General features: G+C 36.9%; 2 protein-coding genes across 3 annotated transcripts in view; one reads left to right on the forward strand and one right to left on the reverse strand.

Moving 5' to 3' along the window:
* The window catches only part of LOC133526814 (uncharacterized), a 110,344-nt gene that overhangs the window by 33,665 nt on the left and 56,395 nt on the right, over positions 1–20,284 (reverse strand). The gene's annotated exons all lie outside the window — the stretch shown is intronic.
* Positions 3,710–6,746, forward strand: LOC133526873 (uncharacterized). Its single transcript, XM_061863703.1, has 5 exons — positions 3,710–3,964; positions 4,418–4,624; positions 5,669–5,747; positions 5,815–5,929; positions 6,338–6,746. Exons 1-5 carry the CDS (start codon positions 3,911–3,913, stop codon positions 6,411–6,413), a joined length of 531 nt encoding a protein of 176 aa, XP_061719687.1. The 5' UTR covers positions 3,710–3,910; the 3' UTR covers positions 6,414–6,746.

Consider the following 20,284-nt stretch of genomic DNA (forward strand, 5'->3'; position numbering starts at 1 on the left):
TTGTTTAACGGTTCATTTGTTTCATTCATTCATTATTTCAATCTTATTCTATCATTATTATTTCTACGGTCATCAGGTCATCACCCATATAATTGAATGCGTCTCGTGAGTCGTGAGAGTAAATAAATACTCTTTTCTCAAACATGCAATGAAATATTGACGTTATGTTCCTGTTATGTGGCTGCGAAGTATGACGTTTCAGTGCGGCTAGGACAAGAGGAATTCTCGATAATGGAATTTCATACAAATCTTGCAGGCATAGGCCGACAGAGTCCTCTTTTTTAATTTCCATTCCACATAAATTTGTGGCACAGGCATCATGACATTCTGCCACTATGCGTATAAAAAAAACAATAAACGATTTGGTATCTACTTAGTGCCAAATCCACATGAACATAACAAATAACACATTATTATCATTTTTTTCTTAACTATACATATACACATTGAAATATTAAAATTTCATCTAAAAATGTCTACTGAAACGTGCCTCTATATAACCGTATAGAAAAAAAAGGTTTGGCGGAAAACTTGACAATTTTTCGCTGTAATTCTGTTTTATCGGATTTAATTTTGTTGTTTGTAATCTTGTTTTATTATAAATAATTCAATATGAGTTCAGACGAAACTAGCGGCGAAGAAATGATTATTGATTGCACCCCACCTGAATTAAGAGCAGAAGCAGAATTGGCTATACAGAACTTGCTGCCGGCAAAATCAAAGGCGAAATATATGGTTACTTATGACAATTTTATAAATTAGAAAACCAAAAAAAAATGCCCAGTTTCTCAGAACACGTGTTTTTGGCATATTTTAAAGAACTGGCAGAATCTAAAAAGTCTTCAACATTGTGGGCATTGTACTCCATGCTTAAGGCCACATTGCAGGTGAAGCATAATATAAACATAAATGATAATATAAACATAATACAAATATAAATGTATGAAGTATCTGTTTTCTATTAAAACCGAGTTAAAATATAGCGAAATAGTAATATAGACACGTTAGTTTTAGGTAGTTTTAGGCGGGAAATATGGGGTTGCCCGCCTCAGACCTATCCTCCCCTATCTATATGTCTATATGTCTTCGGCCGGCAACCCCTTTTGTCCCGGCCTCTGTAGTAATGTACTATTATCTTAGATTTTCTTTCGAGAAATTATGGAGTATCAATATTGAACCATTCTGGTGCCAACTCTTAATAGTCTGCCGGAACTTCTAACTCACCTACAGTCACCTCAGTAGGTAATCATAGACAATGTGGCCTTATGTTTAATAACTGCTTGCGTAATATAAGAATCAGAAATACTAAATCATCAAACAGCAGCCGAGGTATTATCTGTTTTTTACTCAAATTCGTATATAATAAGTAAAACGACCTTCCTCAACGTCCCGTCCTTGCGAAAAGTGGGACGCGTCAAGGCCCCACTCGATTCGGTGAATTTACAATACAATTCCCTAGACACTTGCGTACCTACCTATTTCATTAAGGAAATTGTATTAAAATAAGACTTTGTAATGAGATTTTCATTATTTATAAAATTATAAAAAAAAGTTTAGTTTAAAAATGACATCTAAGTCTTTGGAATTTTTTGTGCTTCTCACACAAACCTATCCTCGCCGAGATTTGAAGTCAGATCTGTAAGCAGAGTCATGTGCCCAGATTGTTGGTTTACGTTAGCAGATTACTTTTTAACAGCCCGACAGAGACAGACGCTGATGCGGCGAGACGAGCTTCGGTAGAATAATGCCTGATTATTTGTAACAATCCTAACCCCTATTTTATTCATGCCTCTCACGTACACGTGGAATCTCTAATACTCTCGTGAGTGGGCGTTCCTCGTCGCCCACACAATGTCAAACAGGATAAGTTATCGGGAAAGCAATATCATTCTGCAGTATGTTTAATAGGAAAGGGGAAGATCGATTCTCCATACAAACGTAGTCCTCATTTTCCTCCTTGAATATTGACATTATGAAAATTATTTTTACATTATTTTATGTATTTTAGTCATAGCTATGCCCGAACGTTTAATTTTTTAGTTTTTTTTTTTTTATAAACGTTAGGGGCGAAAAACAGGTTTCATACACATGTTTAAAAGCTCCTAACTCTTATAATATAGCAAAAATCGAAAAATCAACGGTCGAGCATAGCTATGATCAAAACACATTGTTTTTAAATATTTTCAATAATGTTAATATCCAGAGAGGATAATGGGGACTACGTTTGTGTGGAAAGGCGGTTTCGGGGCGGTCGTCCCCTTTCGTCTTAATGGTTGTTACTATAAAAATGTGAATATTATAATGTAGCGGCCATTTCCATCCGATTTTGGGGTTTGGATTAAATTATATCGCGCTAGTGTAAGTGCATATAGCGTGACCTTAAATTGCTACTAAGATATAGGAAGACCACAAAGTAGTTTGAATTATGTACGATTGTCCCTCGATATCCACGAGCGCCAACTTCAACGAGATTTCTCATGCGCTAAACTTGTTTATCAAAACTATCGCAACGGACTCAAATCTAGATATTTTCGTCAATCCGTTTGCTTTCATAAACACATGCTTTGAAACCAACTGGTTAACTAAGACTTGTTTATATCTGCTAAGAACTAGACCGCGATGGTGGATATATAACTTTCACTGAAATCTTAAATCGCCTTAATAGTCGTAACGTGCTTTGGCTGCTCGGGAGAGTTTTATGGAGGGGAATTAGAGAATAACAGAGCATAGATGGAGAATATCTAGAAAATATAATTTGTTTTCAAAGGAAATATGGGTACACCACCTATACAAGTAGCACATTTTTATAAGGCCAAATTGGATTTATTTTACGGGAGTGTCAAATCACGAAGAATGAAGAGATTTCATCGACTAATAAACAAACATTTATAGGCGAATATGAATCATCCAACCCTTGGAAAATACACGATTATTTTAAATGCAAACTACGTACTTTATTCTTGTCAAAGTGGCCGTGGCAGTGAAATGGGGCAATTAAATCGATTCGCCAGTTGCAGTATGTTGCTTTTCTCAAGGGAAGGGAGACGCAGCACATCGCTTGACGTCAATCATAATTATTAAATCAGTACTATGACCAGGGCCACGTTTGTAAGTCCGACCTAGTAAGTGCCTCTAGAATAGAAGTCTTTTATATTAGTTTATCGAGTTACACACTCTACTTATTCGTTCAGCCTTCGCATTAATGGTTACTTCCTCCCTTGTTATGTCATCCATCATATTCCTCATCTCAATGATTTATGTGTATATGAAGTAAACTATTTTATCTTTGACTTTTTTAAATTTATTTTAATTCGCACCACGTATTGCAAGGTACATCATTAAATTAACAAGAGCGTAATAGAACAGCATATAATCTTTCAGCAAACAACAGCAGAGATTCGCAAATTAGGTTTAAAGTAGATAATTTTAGACTAGGTACTGGGATCGGGATCAAATGATATTTATATATTTTCAGAATCTCAGGGCACATTGATAGTTAACTAATCAACATTAATTCCTTAACTAGTGTTTAAAAAAATCTAACTTCTTTTATTCCAAATATAACTTACGATGAGAGTAGGTAGCATTGATGTTGAGTGTCGATCGCCGTTCCAAAATCAATTACTATTTCTTAAACACGAACAACATAGTGACAAAAGTACCCATAAGTACCCAAATAAACAACTTATTATTCAATAAATGCATATAAATTACAAATTTCAATTTTTCCTGTCAAATCACAGTAGTGTCTGCAGACAAAACTACCTGTCGTACAAGCCTGATGTTTATTTAAAATAACGGTACAGACGTCGAATGTTGGTACAAGATCTCAAATTAAAAGTAAACTAGCCTCGTGTTTACTAAACCGCTAACCAACCTGACCCGAAAAATCGACCCATTCGTAGTAGCCATGCAGATCGTTACGGTTCTTCTTGTCTTAGGTAGATTTTTGTGTGTCGAAAATGTAAGTACCTATTTTAGTGAGTTTTTTTTTTTAAATATACCGTGATACTGAAGTGGTCCGAGATTAAAACCGTATTTAGAATTAGCCTAGAATCTGAATGAATATCTAAGTTAGCCACAACAAAAAGAACACTCTAGTAACTTGTCCGGATCAAATAATATATTTACCATTTTTACTATTTATTTTTGGTTTAACATAGGCAACATTTGACAACGGGTACTTTCAAACTTATAATAACTAGTGTATTTATCAGCCATTGTACTTTTCTGTACATCTTAAGTGTTTGTACACTTTTTTGTAGAATGCATATATTGTGATGGACAAAGAGGCTTAATAATAACGAATTCAATATCTATAATACCTTTTTCTGGGAATAGATTAATAGCATGAAAAATTTGAATGACCCGTATTCAGATATGTTTTTATTCATTAATATCGATTTCTTAATTTTAGACGATGTTTTCGAGGAATTACAAAAGAGACGTGATGACTTTCGATGAAGACTCAACTCTGCGATATCCATTTTTTAATTTCGCCTCCGAATCGAAATCCGATGAAGACGAGGATGATAATGGAAAAGAAATGGCATTAGAATCCTCTGAAAAAGAAATATTAGACAGTTCCGAGAACAACACAAAACTACTTGGGAAACTTAAAGAGGTAATATACCTAAATGGTTTAAGTGGACCTTTCACACAAAAGGTGAATCTGCAAAACTTTATTTATATGGACCAGATTATTATTTATTTAAACAAAATATATTCAGTCTGACAATAAAACCAAATCACTACATGTACAATCTATAGTCAACTTACTTAAGTAGTTAAGGTACACAACATTTGCGAATAAATTACTTCAATTATGAACTTAATCCAAACTACTTTTTGTAATTAACTCTCGGGTCTAATGAATTTATAATTACTGATAAAGGAACAAAATAAAACCCTGATGCGATCGGAGAATCGGACTATAATTAGCTGTAATATATATGTATCACCCATTGTACACATACATCACCAGGGTATTTTGATCACACATTATCAAAAACACCTAATAACGGTGCAGAACCCGCTCAAACATTGGAAGACTTATTAGATTTCCTACAAAAAAATATTAAGATTCTAGTAACCTAACCTCACAACGCTATTTTCTTTAGCAATAGAGTTGGTAAAACATGTGAAACCAGACGCGAGTGAAAAGTGGGTGGCCTTGATGGTGGAACACTGTTTGCTTTAGAAATTGCTCGATTGATTTATCGGATCCACTTTGTTTTAATCCACTTTGCTGCCGCTGCTGTACGCGATTGTGGTAAATTCTGATATCTTTCATTTCCAATCCTCCTCATTATAGCGCTTTCACGGTTGCATCTTACAGTAGGCCGCTGTATTTATTACAAAGACAATAAGTACAGGGGGAAAACTAGCTCCGGTTGGTTTTATTGCAATGTTTTCTTTTGATAAAGAGCACTAATAAATATCAAATGTAATTCGCACATTAACTCCGTGAAACTCGTTGGTACAAAACTGGAACGGACGTAGGGAGCTAGGGAGGGTAAGTAGAATACAAAAGGTTTTGCAAGTTGTATGCCTTGCCCGTTGGTCACAAAAGTAATTCGCGCTTATGCATGCCTTTTATTTTTTGGGAATGAAAGACAAACCGAGAAATACGATGGGTTTATTGGATCAATTTACTTCAATTTTGCAGCCGTGCGCGATCGTGGTACGTTCTAACATCCATCCGACGATGCAATCGCTGCTGCGCAAGTACAGATACGATGCAAAAGGTAAACTAGGATAGAATAACTACAACAGCGAAATAGTCTCAAAGATTTTAACAAAGTTCTGTTGCAGGTGCACTGATTCCCAGCAGTGTTAGATACTTCATAAAGGTGCCGCAAGGCCTCGGAGAGCCGTTACTGGTTCCGCTTAATGACAAATCTGTTTCGCATCTAGGAGGTTTTGTGAGGTAAGACCTACAGAATAAATCGACATGGATATGTTTTCTATTTTAGAGCTGATTTTTTTTTTCAATTTTCTGTGAGTACAATTAAATATTAATCTAAATTTTGTAACTTTTTGTGCTAATAAATATTTCTTATTCTTATTTATGCACGGCTGACAAGGCTGTGGACGAAGGGCACGGTGACCACGGCGTACCATATATCAGAATTAAAAGAAATTGAAGCTGTCATACAGCAGTTACTTATGACCAGTAACTGATTGATGCAAGTGTCAGTGGCATTCTAGCACTGGAATGTAGTGTAATGTCTTAATGGTGCACTTGTACTAGTCTGAACGGGCACGACGCGTGCCCTCACTGGTATAACCTATACTTGCATCATCATTTTACTAATTATTTTTTCCTTACCGTCAGGTATTATAAAGAAGTCCCGCCAATACCACAAGCATTATATTCAAAGCGGAAACTACATACTTATTTTAAGCAGTAAATGTATGTTACCTGAAATAAATGTATGACCACGACGATAAAACTGGTCTAATATTCACCTTTATTTACAACGGCCCGAGACAACATGTTAAGGTCACAGATGATTGATGACCCGTTGATTGAGAAATCAATGGTGATTGAGATTGTGCTTTCATCAAAGAGGTTTTATATTTTTTACTTTTATTAATAACAATTTCCTCGCATTATCGAAGAGGAACCACAATGCATGCGCCTATCATTCGGCAGAACGAGATTATAGCGCGAAATGTAATTCAGAAATGTTTATAATCTGTGTTATTTCATAAAATGTACCAATATACTGTTTCAAACTTTTTATAGTTTTAATGATTTGACATCCCTACTATATATCTACCTATGTTATAAAATGTGGAAAAAAACTTTGTCTGTTACCTCTTCAGTCTCTACTAGTGTTGGTTAAGACTCGAGTCGTTTGAGTCCTGTGCTTTAAAACTCGACTCAGTTTTCCGACTCTTAAATTAAGTCTAAAATCGAGTTCCTTTCAACTTATTACAGATCCCAGTTCTTTGTAGAGACTTGTTTCACTTGAACTCTAAATTTTTGTTTGCAAAATTGCGTATAGCATTGTCTTTAAGTAATATTTGTGGATTAGGTACACAAATCTCTTTAATTTCTTTAATAGTTAAGACCTATAAAATTGTTGCCGGAGTCTTTATTCGAAGGCTGGAGTCCTTTTGAGTTGCTCTTAACAAAGGCTCAATAAAGGACTCGCCTCGGGACTTAAAAGCCTCAGAAATTATTTTAGCGCCGAGTCTCGTAAAAACGAGTCAAGTTCATTATATTCAGACTCAAAAGACAAGAGTTCCTACCAACACTAGTTCCTTCACCGCTGTACCGATGAAGTTTGGTGTGGGGAGAGTTAAGTCCCGGGAGAGGACATAGGATAGTTTGTATTACGAAAATCATCCCTTAAGAGGGTAAAATTATAATGACCCCATTTGAACCCCAGACAGGAAATCCGTGGCAAAAAGCTATGACAATGCTAAGTAGGAAAAGAATGGCCTTGATGCAAAAAGGTTAATATTTGAATCGGCTAACACATGTTAGGAATTGTGCCAGGTGTCGCCAAGTGTCGGGAAATGACAGACGCCGGCGGGATAAACAATGAAGAAACAACTGTGGATACACATGGCTTGTTTCATGTAACAAGTTTTGATTTCGCAGCTGTTAGTGCTCGTTACACAAGTAGACTGATTTCAAGCGTAAACAATGACTACGACGTGGGAATTTAAGTTGGCAGATTTGCGAGGCTATCTTCTGACTGGATATGAGGGATCCAAATATATTTGGCAGTCTTTTCACTTAACTGAAGCCACAACATTTTTATTGTATCTACTTCTACAATTTTCATCATCAGCTGGGTCTCCTTATTTGTAAGCCAAAGGCATTCCTGTCTGAAGTCCTGGCCTCTGTGCAACCAGTTCTTCCCAACACCACGGCGATATCATCGGTCTATCTATAGTATAACTACCTGTCGGTCCTCATTTTAGTGTCCTTGCTTAGAATCCACTAGACCACTTAAGCCAATGCAACTGTATCTGTCGGTTCAAATGCCTAACCCATATAGACTTTAGCTGGGACACTTAGATAGTCGTCTTTTTCTAAGTTATTGGACTTTAAAATTATTACTTAGTGTCAAAGAGCAGACGGGTTAAACCATATTGTAGACGGTTTTCCTCACCATTGAGGTTTCTTCAATGCAACTTTTATAATATGTACCTACTAACAACACTAAACACACACACACAGGTATTCATGTTCAAATTGAACAGATGTATGAGTAACTTACGCTAATTTTAACGAATAGGCATCCACTTAGCAAAGTTAGCAAGTACTACACAAGTCTATTTGGGCGGAGAAAAGTCAGAATTTCAACTGACATGGTGACTATTTTAGAAACGCCTTAGCGTCTTACTCAAACTCAAATAAAAAAGATCATTGAAATCACTAATAATATTATATCTTTTGACTAATATCTGGCGGATTTTTCACGGGTAATATATCGGATCAAACCGCTTAAGAGGCTAAGAGCCCATCAACGTGCTCACTAGCGCCACTGCTAAATAATTGTGATTATTTAAATTTAACGATAGATATTTTAAAAAAGGGGCCGCTACGTATTGTATTTTGTATTTAAGTACCTTTTGAATACATCATAATAATTTTTACGTTGCTGCAAACGTCAATCTAGGCGTCCAAAGTTAAAACGGCTGTTTTTGTTTTGAGTTCATAGATCGACGAATCCAGCAATATAATAAACATCTTAATGCGGTTCATAAAATACATCTACTTACCAAGTTTGAACAGTATAGCTCTTATAGTTTCGGAAAAAAGTGGCTGTGACATAATCGGACAGACAGACGGACATGACGAATCTATAAAGGTTCCGTTTTTTACCATTTGGCTACGGAACCCTAAAAACTAGTTTGATGTATTCAAAAGGTACTTAAATACAAAATACAGTACGTAGCGGCCCCCTTTTTTAAATATTTATCGTTAAATTTAAATAATCACAATTATTTAGCAGTGCCGCTAGTGAGCACGTTGATGGGCTCTTAAAGAGCCACAATCATCTCAAACCGAATGAACCCGTTGGTCGTATGCAGATAGCAAAATTGATAAATCTAAATAGATGATGCTTGGATGAATAATTGTTTGGCAGGTCAGCATCAGCAACAGTAATTAAAGCGAAAGGAAATAAGACTATGTTTAAATATTGTCTTTATTGTATATTATAGCCATGTAAAATAGACAACAAAAGTACAAGTAGAAATAATACACAATTATTTATGTTGCTGAACAATCGCGGAAAAAATCTCCAGCATTAGAAAACAGACTTCGTTTAACGTCTCGTGGTGCGCAAGAACATTAATCTTAGTTTTATTCACTTGTGGTTAGTGTTAGAAATCAACTATGTAGCCATTAATATCGACGGCGATCGTGCAAAATTACCCAATTAATGGCTTAGCCTGCCAGTCATAAAAAATGTTGTCTTTAGTACATAGAACAGACTTGGTGTAGTGTTGGTGCTAAATACTAGATTTACATAACGGCTTTACATTTCTTTATATCTAGTTATAAAAAACACACCAATTAGAAAAACTTAGAATTAGTTGAATTACGACATAATTTTTAAATGTACAGACAGTTAACACAGCTATCCGGTGTCATCTCTGAGAAATTGTAAAGACATAGTTAAAATAGAACGTTTTTAGATCAGGGACGTTCGTTAACTTTTGAATACCAAGAAAGAAAAAAGATTTATTATACACAGCAAGTGTTAAATATGCAGTATTTTTTTTCCTTTGCAGTAAAATTGACAAATGTGCTTTCGTTGGTAGATTTTTTTAACATTTCCTAAGATCGACCAGTCCCACTTATATCCATCAATAATAGCAAGAGGCTTAGGACTTGTAAGTTCCAGTCGACAAAACCACCTTCTCCCTACAGAGGGACAAAGTTGATAAAAATAATCCAAAAGTAGGTATTTAGTGACAAACCAAACCAGACGTACCTAGTTGAATCACTAATATGTAAACATAGTATCCATCCTGTTTATTTCTATTCTGTGTTTAAACCCAATATATATAGGCAATCGTTCTCTTACGGAAGTATCTCATTTAGACAGATTAGTCTACGGCTATTTTGTAAGTAGACATCACACACCTACTACGCATATGGGACAGAGGAATATTATTTAAAAAAAAACATTTCCACCATATTTTAGGGATTGGTAAACGAAGTGTTGACTCGGCTACACACCAACGACACCTTGAAATGAGATTTTATGGTCAATGTGTGCCAAAATTGCAACGCGCAACGACGTAAGACAATTGAGTTTGTGAAACACGATGCAAATGTGGCAATGCAAATTGTTTAGACATGGTTAGGAGTAGGGCTCGCGGTCGTGTCCGTGATTCGTGAACCCGTAGCCGTGCGCCCGGTTTCGTGATTCACGGCTACGGTTTTCTGGTCCGTTCCGCACGTGACATTCGGCTACGTGAAATTAGGGTACGTGAATCCGTGTAGATCCGTGTAGGCGTGATCACGGCTTCACGTATCTTAAGAACACGCCGGTTCGGTCCGCCCGCGACGTTGAGTGAAGATACGATGCGGTCTCTAAGAGCTACGAATAAATATTTATCATGAATTTTTTATTCATAGCTCTAATTCCGTTTCATTACTTTTCAATTAAAATTTATTTTCAATAGTAAGGCCTTTTAAATATTAATGAGTAATAAATGAAAAGAACCAAACATTAATTACAATGAATAGCTACTTTAATATATTTTTTTTTATACTACGTCGGTGGCAAACAAGCATACGGCCCGCCTGATGGTAAGCAGTATCCGTAGCCTATGTACGCCTGCAACTCCAGAGGAGTTACATGCGCGTTGCCGACCCTAAACCCGCCCCCCCCCCCCTCGTTGAGCTCTGGCAACCTTACTCACCGGCAGGAACACAAACGAGTTGCTAAAATAATACAACAACACTGTGTGTCAGGAGACCAACTATGATGTCAGGAGTAACTAATGACAATGAATGTGAGTTCAAAATTCTAAACTGCTCCCTCCAGATTAAATAAAAAATACCACGAATTTGTAAAACAAAACATCGCGGTCACTTCTTTCAACTTCACGAATAAAAGGTAAAGCCCACAGCTACTTATGTATATTGTTTGTTTCATTTTAATAAGTCGCTCGCAAATCTTATTATCTTTGTCTGCACGTGCAACTGCACTTCTTATCTCCAAAAAAAAAAACCCGGTATGTTGGCTTAGCTTGTTAGTCATACAATAAAACGCTCTAACAATAATATGTCATTATTATAGTTTCTATTTTCCTCCGTGAGCTTCTACGGGTTATCGTCTTATCTATTGTTTAAAAACCGCAAAGGCGCGTGCCACTATGAAAAAATGGTTAGGCCGCATAGGTAGCGTTTATTGAATTACTACTCTATTGAGCACGGAATAAGATTCATTATGAACTAATACAGAATTCTAACAGAATAGCTGTCTGATCTCTATTGGTGCGTCTAAGGTAGGCGACTAAACGCTCTCAAACCAGCTTAACTTGTGACACTGCGATCCGAAACAAAGATACGTATTCGAAGACCTCGCTTGCACTGGTAATGCGAGCGCACGGCTAGCTAGCGCAAAGGAAGCAATGTTATATATAATCTTTGTACTAGATTGTTATTTAGTTATAAGACTGCTGCGCCCTTGCAGGGTACATATTATGTAATTTTTGTGTACTTAATATGATTGCAATAAATGCTTTGTCTTGTCTTGTCTTGTCTATGTTTCTCGAGGAGCAGGTAAAAAACAGGGCCGGATTTTCACACAAATATATTTGGGTGGTTTTACGTTGTTTAATTTAAAGAGATAAAACATAACACTATTTAAATAGTAGGTACACATCTAACAGAATGGGTTTGTGTAATTACAATAATAACGAGATATACTCATTTTTATAATCAACTGTTTAAACAGTTGTTTGCTAATTTTAAACTTTAAACAGGCTAATTTTAAATAAACAATAAAACAATGGTAAAATAGTAATAAATAAGTCTGAAGAGTTAGCGTTCTTCAGACTTCTAACAAACTGACACTGTTTGTATGGTTTGCTTGAAAGAGTTAGCGTGATTTGACTCTAAACGATATGCATATTTTGTTTTATATTTATTTATTTTATGCATACACTATTATGTATATGTTACTTATTTTTTTGTTGACTCATAATATAAATTTGTATAAATGTTTTACTAAATGTGTACTCTATTGTAAATAATATCTTTATTTTAGTGTACATAATTATAACATATAGGTCTATTTTAACATTAGTAGTGCGGGATTGTTAAATGGATATACATATTTATTACTATTTTACCATTGTTTTATTGTTTATTTTTGTGAAAAACCGGCCCTGTTTTTTACCTGCTCCTCGAGAAACATAACATTGCTTCCTTTGCGCTAGCTAGCCGTGCGCTCGCATTACCAGTGCAAGCGAGGTCTTCGAATACGTATCTTTGTTTCGGATCGCAGTGTCACAAGTTAAGCTGGTTTGAGAGCGTTTAGTCGCCTACCTTAGACGCACCAATAGAGATCAGACAGCTATTCTGTTAGAATTCTGTATTAGTTCATAATGAATCTTATTCCGTGCTCAATAGAGTAGTAATTCAATAAACGCTACCTATGCGGCCTAACCATTTTTTTATAGTGGCACGCGCCTTTGCGGTTTTTAAACAATAGATAAGACGATAACCCGTAGAAGCTCACGGAGGAAAATAGAAACTATACCTTCAATCTAGAAATAAACAGTACTCTTTAATGCCCCGAAAGTCCGAAACTGATAAGAACTGCAGCTGCGTACTTTTTTTCCGTGGCCCCGTACATGTGTTTTTGTTGAATTTGTTTACCTGTATTACCTTTATCAATTTTATCATACCTACCGAAGATTTGCAGACCCTTTTGTTTCTTTGGATTAGGATTGCCTTGTTTATATTTAGGCTACGTTATATTCTTTGATAGTAGCAAGCTTTTACAAGTTCAAGTTTGCTTTTTCATTCATTTCATTAATACTTAACAGAGAAAAATGTCTTCTCTTGATTTAATAATGACAACCAGTAGCACAGCGTTGCTTAAGTTCATAATTATAATGATACTTACTAGGGAGTTTTACACCTTATATTTATAATAGTGCTATGCAACGAGCAGGTCGCTAGTTTTGACTATTAATCATTAGCTGGTTATACAAAAAACAGGATAACCCCATAAATTATTTAGATATAACCATTATATTCAAATCGATGCAAAAAATACAATACTAAGTGGTAACTTAATTCAATAATACCTAGGCCTTATTTATTTTTCTCCCGGGCGTGTCGAAACTACGAGACGTGCGATAAGTACCTATCCAACGGAACCGAGCCCGAAGCTCCGCACACGAACGCAGGTACGGGCTACGTATCATGGCGTGTCACGGTCACGGCGTGTCACGTGAATCCGGTCGCGAACGCAGGTACGAGGTACGTACCTTGGCGTGTTCGTGAAATTCGTGATCTTAGTACCGCCGGGCTTAAGAACCCGTAGCTACGGATCGGCGTGTATCACGGATATCAGGAGCCCTAGTTAGGAGCTTTACTGAATACAACGAATCAAAACGTATTGGTATTGGTATAAGGTATTGGTACGAAAACCAAACAAACAACGTGAAATGGGGCGACACCCTCTCTAACGATTATAGGCTAGAGTGTGGTGTACGTCAAGGGGGCATAACTTCTCCGGACCTATTTTGCCTCTACGTCAATGGTCTGATTGAGGAGCTGAGAGGTACCAGAGGACGGGTTGCCATGTTGCTAATATATGCGTTAACAACCTGAGCTATGCCGATGATATGGTGCTTCTCAGCCCCTCAAGCCAGGGTATCCAACAATTGCTTACTATTTGCGAAACATTCTCGAAACAGCATTATCTAAAATATAATATTTTAAAAACAGAAATGCTCGTTTTCCGATACGGCAAGGGTCCGGAGGTAGTTCCGCCAGTTTATTTGAATGGTTCGCCGGTTCGGGTCGTAACATCTTTCAAGTACTTAGGCCATTTTCTAACGGAGAACCTTCGCGACGACATGGACATGGAGCGAGAGCGCCGTGCGCTCGCGGTCCGCTGTAACATGCTGTCGCGAAGATTCTCCAAGTGCACCACGGACGTAAAAACTACTCTATTTAGGGCATTCTGCCAGTGCTTTTATACATGCTCACTATGGTGTAACTACACCAAACGCTCATATAACGCGCTCAGGGTTCAGTATAACGATGCGTTCAGAATACTCATGAAACAACCTCGCTACTGCAGTGCTAAGACCATGTTTGCTGATGCGGGAGTACCTGATTTTTATGCAATCATGCGGTCACGCATAGCTTCGGTCTGGGCAAACGTATGGCAAAATTCGCAGCAAAATGATATTCTGGCGCTGTTTACTGTCAACCCGAGCAATAAGATCCTAAAGCACTGGACAGCCGTGCACCTGGACGAAAATGGTAAATAATATATAAATGTAATACAAAGGATCTGTCTATAGCATCTGCTTCAATTCAATTTATGTTTAATTTTATGTTATTGTTTTATTTATTTAATTGTATTGTATGAGTTTTTAAACTTGAAATAAAGAATTTATTATTATTATTATAAAACGTAATCAATGGGAGTATTTTTTTTATAAAATATGCGTTATTATGGTAAAATATACGCCACTGTGTAAAATACAAATCATTTATGTTGGTTTTATTAAAACGTACTGTATGATAAAAATGGACATACCGATAAACGATTTCAATAATTTAAACTATGCAGTACATTTATAGCGACTAAGCCCTGTAAACTTATATTACAGTTGCGCCGCCTTAGTTTGGTCATATAGGATCTAACGAACTTTTGGTACGTGACTATTTTCATGAGCCGACATATCAAGGTTATCTTTAACGGCGCTATCCTACTGAATTAAACATGCCCACGTACCGAAGCGGTACTTTGAAGTGAGAGGCTGTTCGAAATTGTCGGATTGTGCTGACTTTTTATCCAACTTCCCGTTATAGACATCGACCGTGGTCGGAAGCTCTGTTGTTCCTAATACGTATCGACCACAGGCGAACGTTCGTCTGAAGAAAATCAGTGTCATTGTAATCGTTAATTGCAACTAATTTGCAAGCGGATGGTACGAATTTTCATGTCAAAGTTAGCACGATCAAGTCGGACCCTCGCCAGCGTTCGGTAAGCATTTGACATGAAATACATGAAAGATGAGAGACCTGGCATGTTTCCAAAATTGTTGCCCTTTCAGTAAAATTTTCAACGTATTAACGTATTTGTACGTGCCACATAGAACATAATTAACATAAATAAATAAAATAACTATCGTAAACAAATCGATTACGATTATCAGATTAGTCAGCATCGGATAAAATACAAGCCAAAAATCTTGTCGCAGTACAGTCAGCGTCAAATACTTCGGTGCAGTCAAAGTGGCCAAATAGTTCGGTACACCATACTAAATATATGGTGTACCGAACTATTTGGCTACTTTGACTGCTACGAAGTATTTGACGCTGACTGTACCTATATCTGTCTAACCACGCCATGACTAATTTTCTTGGGGCGATATTGAATCCATTAAAGTCATATAGATATTTTTGTTCTTGAAAAAGATTAAAAACATTTATTTACAATAACAATATACATAATGGATATACACAGAGGATTTCTATAACTAGCTTAAATCTAAAATAGGCACTTGAGGCATTGTACCAAGGATGCTGGCGGCATTTTCTCGTTGTATCGCAATACTGATACGTTGTGCGAGGAAGCCGTCAGCTCTTCGGTCACCAGTTACGTCAACCAGACGCTTCGCTTCTTAAAATGACATTGAATTCAAACAAATATAGTTGTTGTACGTAAACTTATACCTGCGATAAACAAAACGGCCAGTCTCAAAAACCCGCATGGCGCTTGTTTTTTCCGTAAACATATAAAATGGGTTGATTCCTAAAATTCGACGTGTAGGCGGATGTTGTTCTTGCTAAGTTTTTGTTTATGAGGAAAAGTTCGTGTTTTGTATTGATGTTATTACGTACCTGCCTACTCGAGGCAGGTACGCAACCGACTAGTTAAACAAGGCCGCTGAAAATTAAAGATTTTAAAAATCTTACTTGTAAATTCGACACATTTAGGTTCTTATGGTAGGAAAAAGCACCATTTAGAAAGACTCCGGTTTATACTAATATATTTAAAGAGAAATGAATAACTATGTCAGTTGTATTTATCTTCTTTTATTATTATATTCAAGCACGATTTATATATTATCGGAAAAACACTGGGCAATAAAAATGCACGTGTCGGTAAAACGTACCTACCTAGATGTTATCCGCATGAAAGGAACAATCCTTGCTAACAATGACCCTACGCCATGAACCATGAATAATCAAGTAATCAACGTGTCTAGAATGACTAGAATATCTCGAACCGCTACGAATAAACAAGAAGTTTCAGAACCAAATCTGCCATCAGTATAGGTATATGTTATATGTATATTGTATTATATAAAATGATAGTATATTGTACGTATGTATATGACATGTAGACAGACAGACATCGCATCATAAAGGCTTTCTACATTTTTTGTACGGAACCCTGAAAACTGAATAAAGGATAAGTAGTGTTTACATCTGAAAACGACCTCGAGGATATCGACTTTGCAGATGACCTCTACCTTATAGCAACCACGCGTGAGCAACTCCAAGACAAGGCAGAAGATTTAGCAGGAAGAGGCTGAAAAGGAAGGATTGCGCATTAACTACAATAAAACAAAGGAAATGCGCCAGAACACCACCGATTCAACCCCAATGCTGATCACGGGAAATCAGATTGAACAAGTGGCTATCTTTTGCTATCTGGGCAGTATTGTCGACCAGAGTGGAGGAACGGAAGCTGACATTGAAACACGAATAAACAAAGCCCGAGCCGCATTCAGCCAGCTTAAACCTGTGTGGAACTCCTCTACCCTGACGAGAAGAACTAAAGTGAGGATTTTCAATTCCAATGTAAAGGCCGTGTTACTGTACGGGTGCGAAACCTGGTTTGTCCGCAACGACCTAATGACAAAACTCCAAGTGTTTGTGAACAAATGCTTAAGGCAAATTCTGCACATATTTTGGCCTAACTGGATCACAAACGCTCACTTATGGAGAATAACCGGACAAGCACCCGTACATAAGGAGATCCAAACGCGCAAATGGCATTGGATAGGGCATATCCTCAGGAAGCCTGACACCCACCTATCCAAGGTGGCCCTGACCTGGAAGATGCCCGGAAAACGGAAACATGGTCGCCCTAAATTTACTTGGCGCCGTTCCGTGGAGCAAGAGTTGGGTGTATTGGGGATGGGGTGGGAGGAGGTTACCCAAGCTGCCCAGGACCGGAGTCAGTGGAAGAAAATGGTTCGAGCCCTACACCCCAGCAGGGGGTAACAGGATGAAAAGAAGAAGAAAGAGTGTTTACAATACTTAAGGAACTGCAGGAAACATGCAGATACATTTTACTTTATCCGCGTACTGTAAAGTGATTTCTTATGGAACGCACTAGGGGAATACTGAAAGTAACCGGAAAGAGGACATTATTTTTATTTGAAATGCTTAATACGAGTATAAGCACCACATGCCTAAGCTAAAAAAATGTAACTCGTTGAATATACGAATGTTGCATACTTGATATTTAATATACTATATCTGCCTTAACTTCTATGTAGGTTCTGGTTTAAGTTGACGAATGACAAATTACTCACTGTCAAAGTTCACGGGCGAGGGTCGATATAGTAATTGACGAATGCGACCGCAAGCTTCATAACGAATTCACTAATGCAGTCAAGGCGAGTTAACGACTGACCACTCAATAGTCTATTGACAGTTTTGTCCATATGTTAATCAATGTGGTCCTGTAATTACCTATAAGCTTAATAACCCGTTTTCAATGGTAAATGGTCATAAATTGGGATAGTTATTGTTGATTCTGGGCATCCAAGCTCTATGGACAAAAATAGAAAAATAATAAACAGACAACAGAGACCGGTGGTTTGAAACGCCTGGTTCAGGTATCGAGCCGCAGAATTGACACGTTGGTTCAAAGAACGTGCAACGTTCCATACATTTTGGGAATGATAAATCCCACCAAAAACATTTTCATGTTAAATGTTGCGAAGAGAAAACCATAAGGCTCGTAATGTCCATAAGTTTTCAGATTTCATGTAGAGCCAAGTTTCTAACTCTACAAGTATATTTCATAGGTACCTATACTGTTTAGTAACGTAATGAAAAATTCGGGAAAAAGCAACAAACGTAGTAACATTTGATTTCAGTCGCAGTAGTAATTAATTGTCACCAACGTAAGATTATACCGAAAGGAAAATACGTGTTCACAATATTAACTCATAAAGTATTTCCTTAAATGGAAGTAAATGTATGTATCGCGTAAATCGTGTGACCTTTATCGAATGTTACTAACGCGTCGGTTTTCTTCGATGTTGCAGACAGGCATTTTCCTTGTATGAGTGATGCTGCGCGAGGAAAAAATTACATATATATATATATATATATATATATATATATATATATATATATATATATATATATATTTTTTATTTTAAATAGCTTTAGGTACTCGCAACAACTATAGACTAGACTGACTGAGACTAGACATGAGCGATGCTAATGCGAAAACTAGTGGTAGCGGTACTAGGTAGACCCTTTTCGCAAAACCGTATAATTTGTAAGAATAATCTTCATAATATAATAATTAATACCTATAATAACTTGTTAATACTACACAATACAGTAGCAAGGGCAAGGTCTTCATCTCCGGCATCTGACCTTCCCCAATGAAGTAAAGCATTGAAATTATGTTAATGTTAAACTCATTAATATTCGTAATTGTTAATTAGTGAGCGATTATTTTATCATTTTTAGTTGCTAAAAAACAACAGATCCCTCTTCCATGTTGAAAGTGACAATATTTTTTATACGAAGACGGCAGCAAAGAAGAGTGGGCCCTGGAAAAAAGTTCCGTCTACAAATTGTAAACAGTTGATGATTATAATAAATTAAAGTGCGCCCGAAACGATCCTTTTATATCATACACTTTTGATTTTGATCGCAGACGCAAGTAGATTTTCTTACAATGTTTTCCTTAAGTATTATTACAGTACATATGGGGCTACTTTATAGCACTAGTGCGAGAAGTAGCATATTACGTTACTGTGTCGAACATTTAAAGGGCCATATGTACTGTAAAACGTTGTACGATACATGTGCGAATAGGTAATTCGCAACTCGTGTCGATTTAAAACACTCCCTTCGGTCGTGTTTTAATTTATCGCCACTCGTTTCGAATTTCCTATTTTTCGCACTTGTATCGTAATGTACTATTTTATAGGTAAAACTTTTCTAGTCTAGGCAGTTGACTCTAAAACAATGTTAGACAACCTCATACAATTGGGTACTTGACACATGTTGAACACGTCTCAAAACTTGTGGAGTCCATTTTATCATCTTCCCTGATGACCTACTTAGAACAGAACGCTTTACTCACCGACAACCAGTACGCCTACAGACAAAAACGCTCCACTACTACGGCAGCACACAGAATCGTTGACTGCATTTTGACTGGTCTAGATGACAGGTACAAGATGGCCGCCATACTGTGCGATTTGTCTAAGGCTTTTGACATCATTAGCCATAATTTGCTATTAAATAAATTAAGCCTCTATGGCATAAATGGTTCAGCACACAAATTGTTTGCATCATTCTTGACTGACCGTCAACAAGTAGTGAAAATGTTACTTAGTGGCAAAAAATACGTTTCAGACACTGGTTATGTTGATTTGGGCATTCCTCAGGGGTCAGCAGCCGGTAATACACTGTTTTTATTATTTGTGAATGACCTACCCTCTGCCATCACAAATGGGCTATCTGTGTTATTTGCAGACGACACAACCGTTGTCCTGAGGGCAAAAACACATGCGCAGTTGGCCGGGGGAATACATGAGGCTTGTGACCAATTACAAACATGGTTTTCATCGAATGGCCTACTGTTAAATACAGGGTGTTTGGTGCATCGTTAGCCAAAAAAAATTGGGGGATTGCTGGGGTTATTTTCTATCACCTTACGCCCTCTAAAAAATTCTTGGGCCCACGTATAATTTTTTTTCGTTTTTCTTGTAATTTATGAACAATCTTCAGGGCCGATATGCTTAAACTTCATTAAAAAAATAAGTAAGTGATAAAGAG

The sequence above is a fragment of the Cydia pomonella genome, chromosome 17 (genome assembly GCF_033807575.1).
Source record: "Cydia pomonella isolate Wapato2018A chromosome 17, ilCydPomo1, whole genome shotgun sequence".
NCBI classification, from domain to species: domain Eukaryota; kingdom Metazoa; phylum Arthropoda; class Insecta; order Lepidoptera; family Tortricidae; genus Cydia; species Cydia pomonella.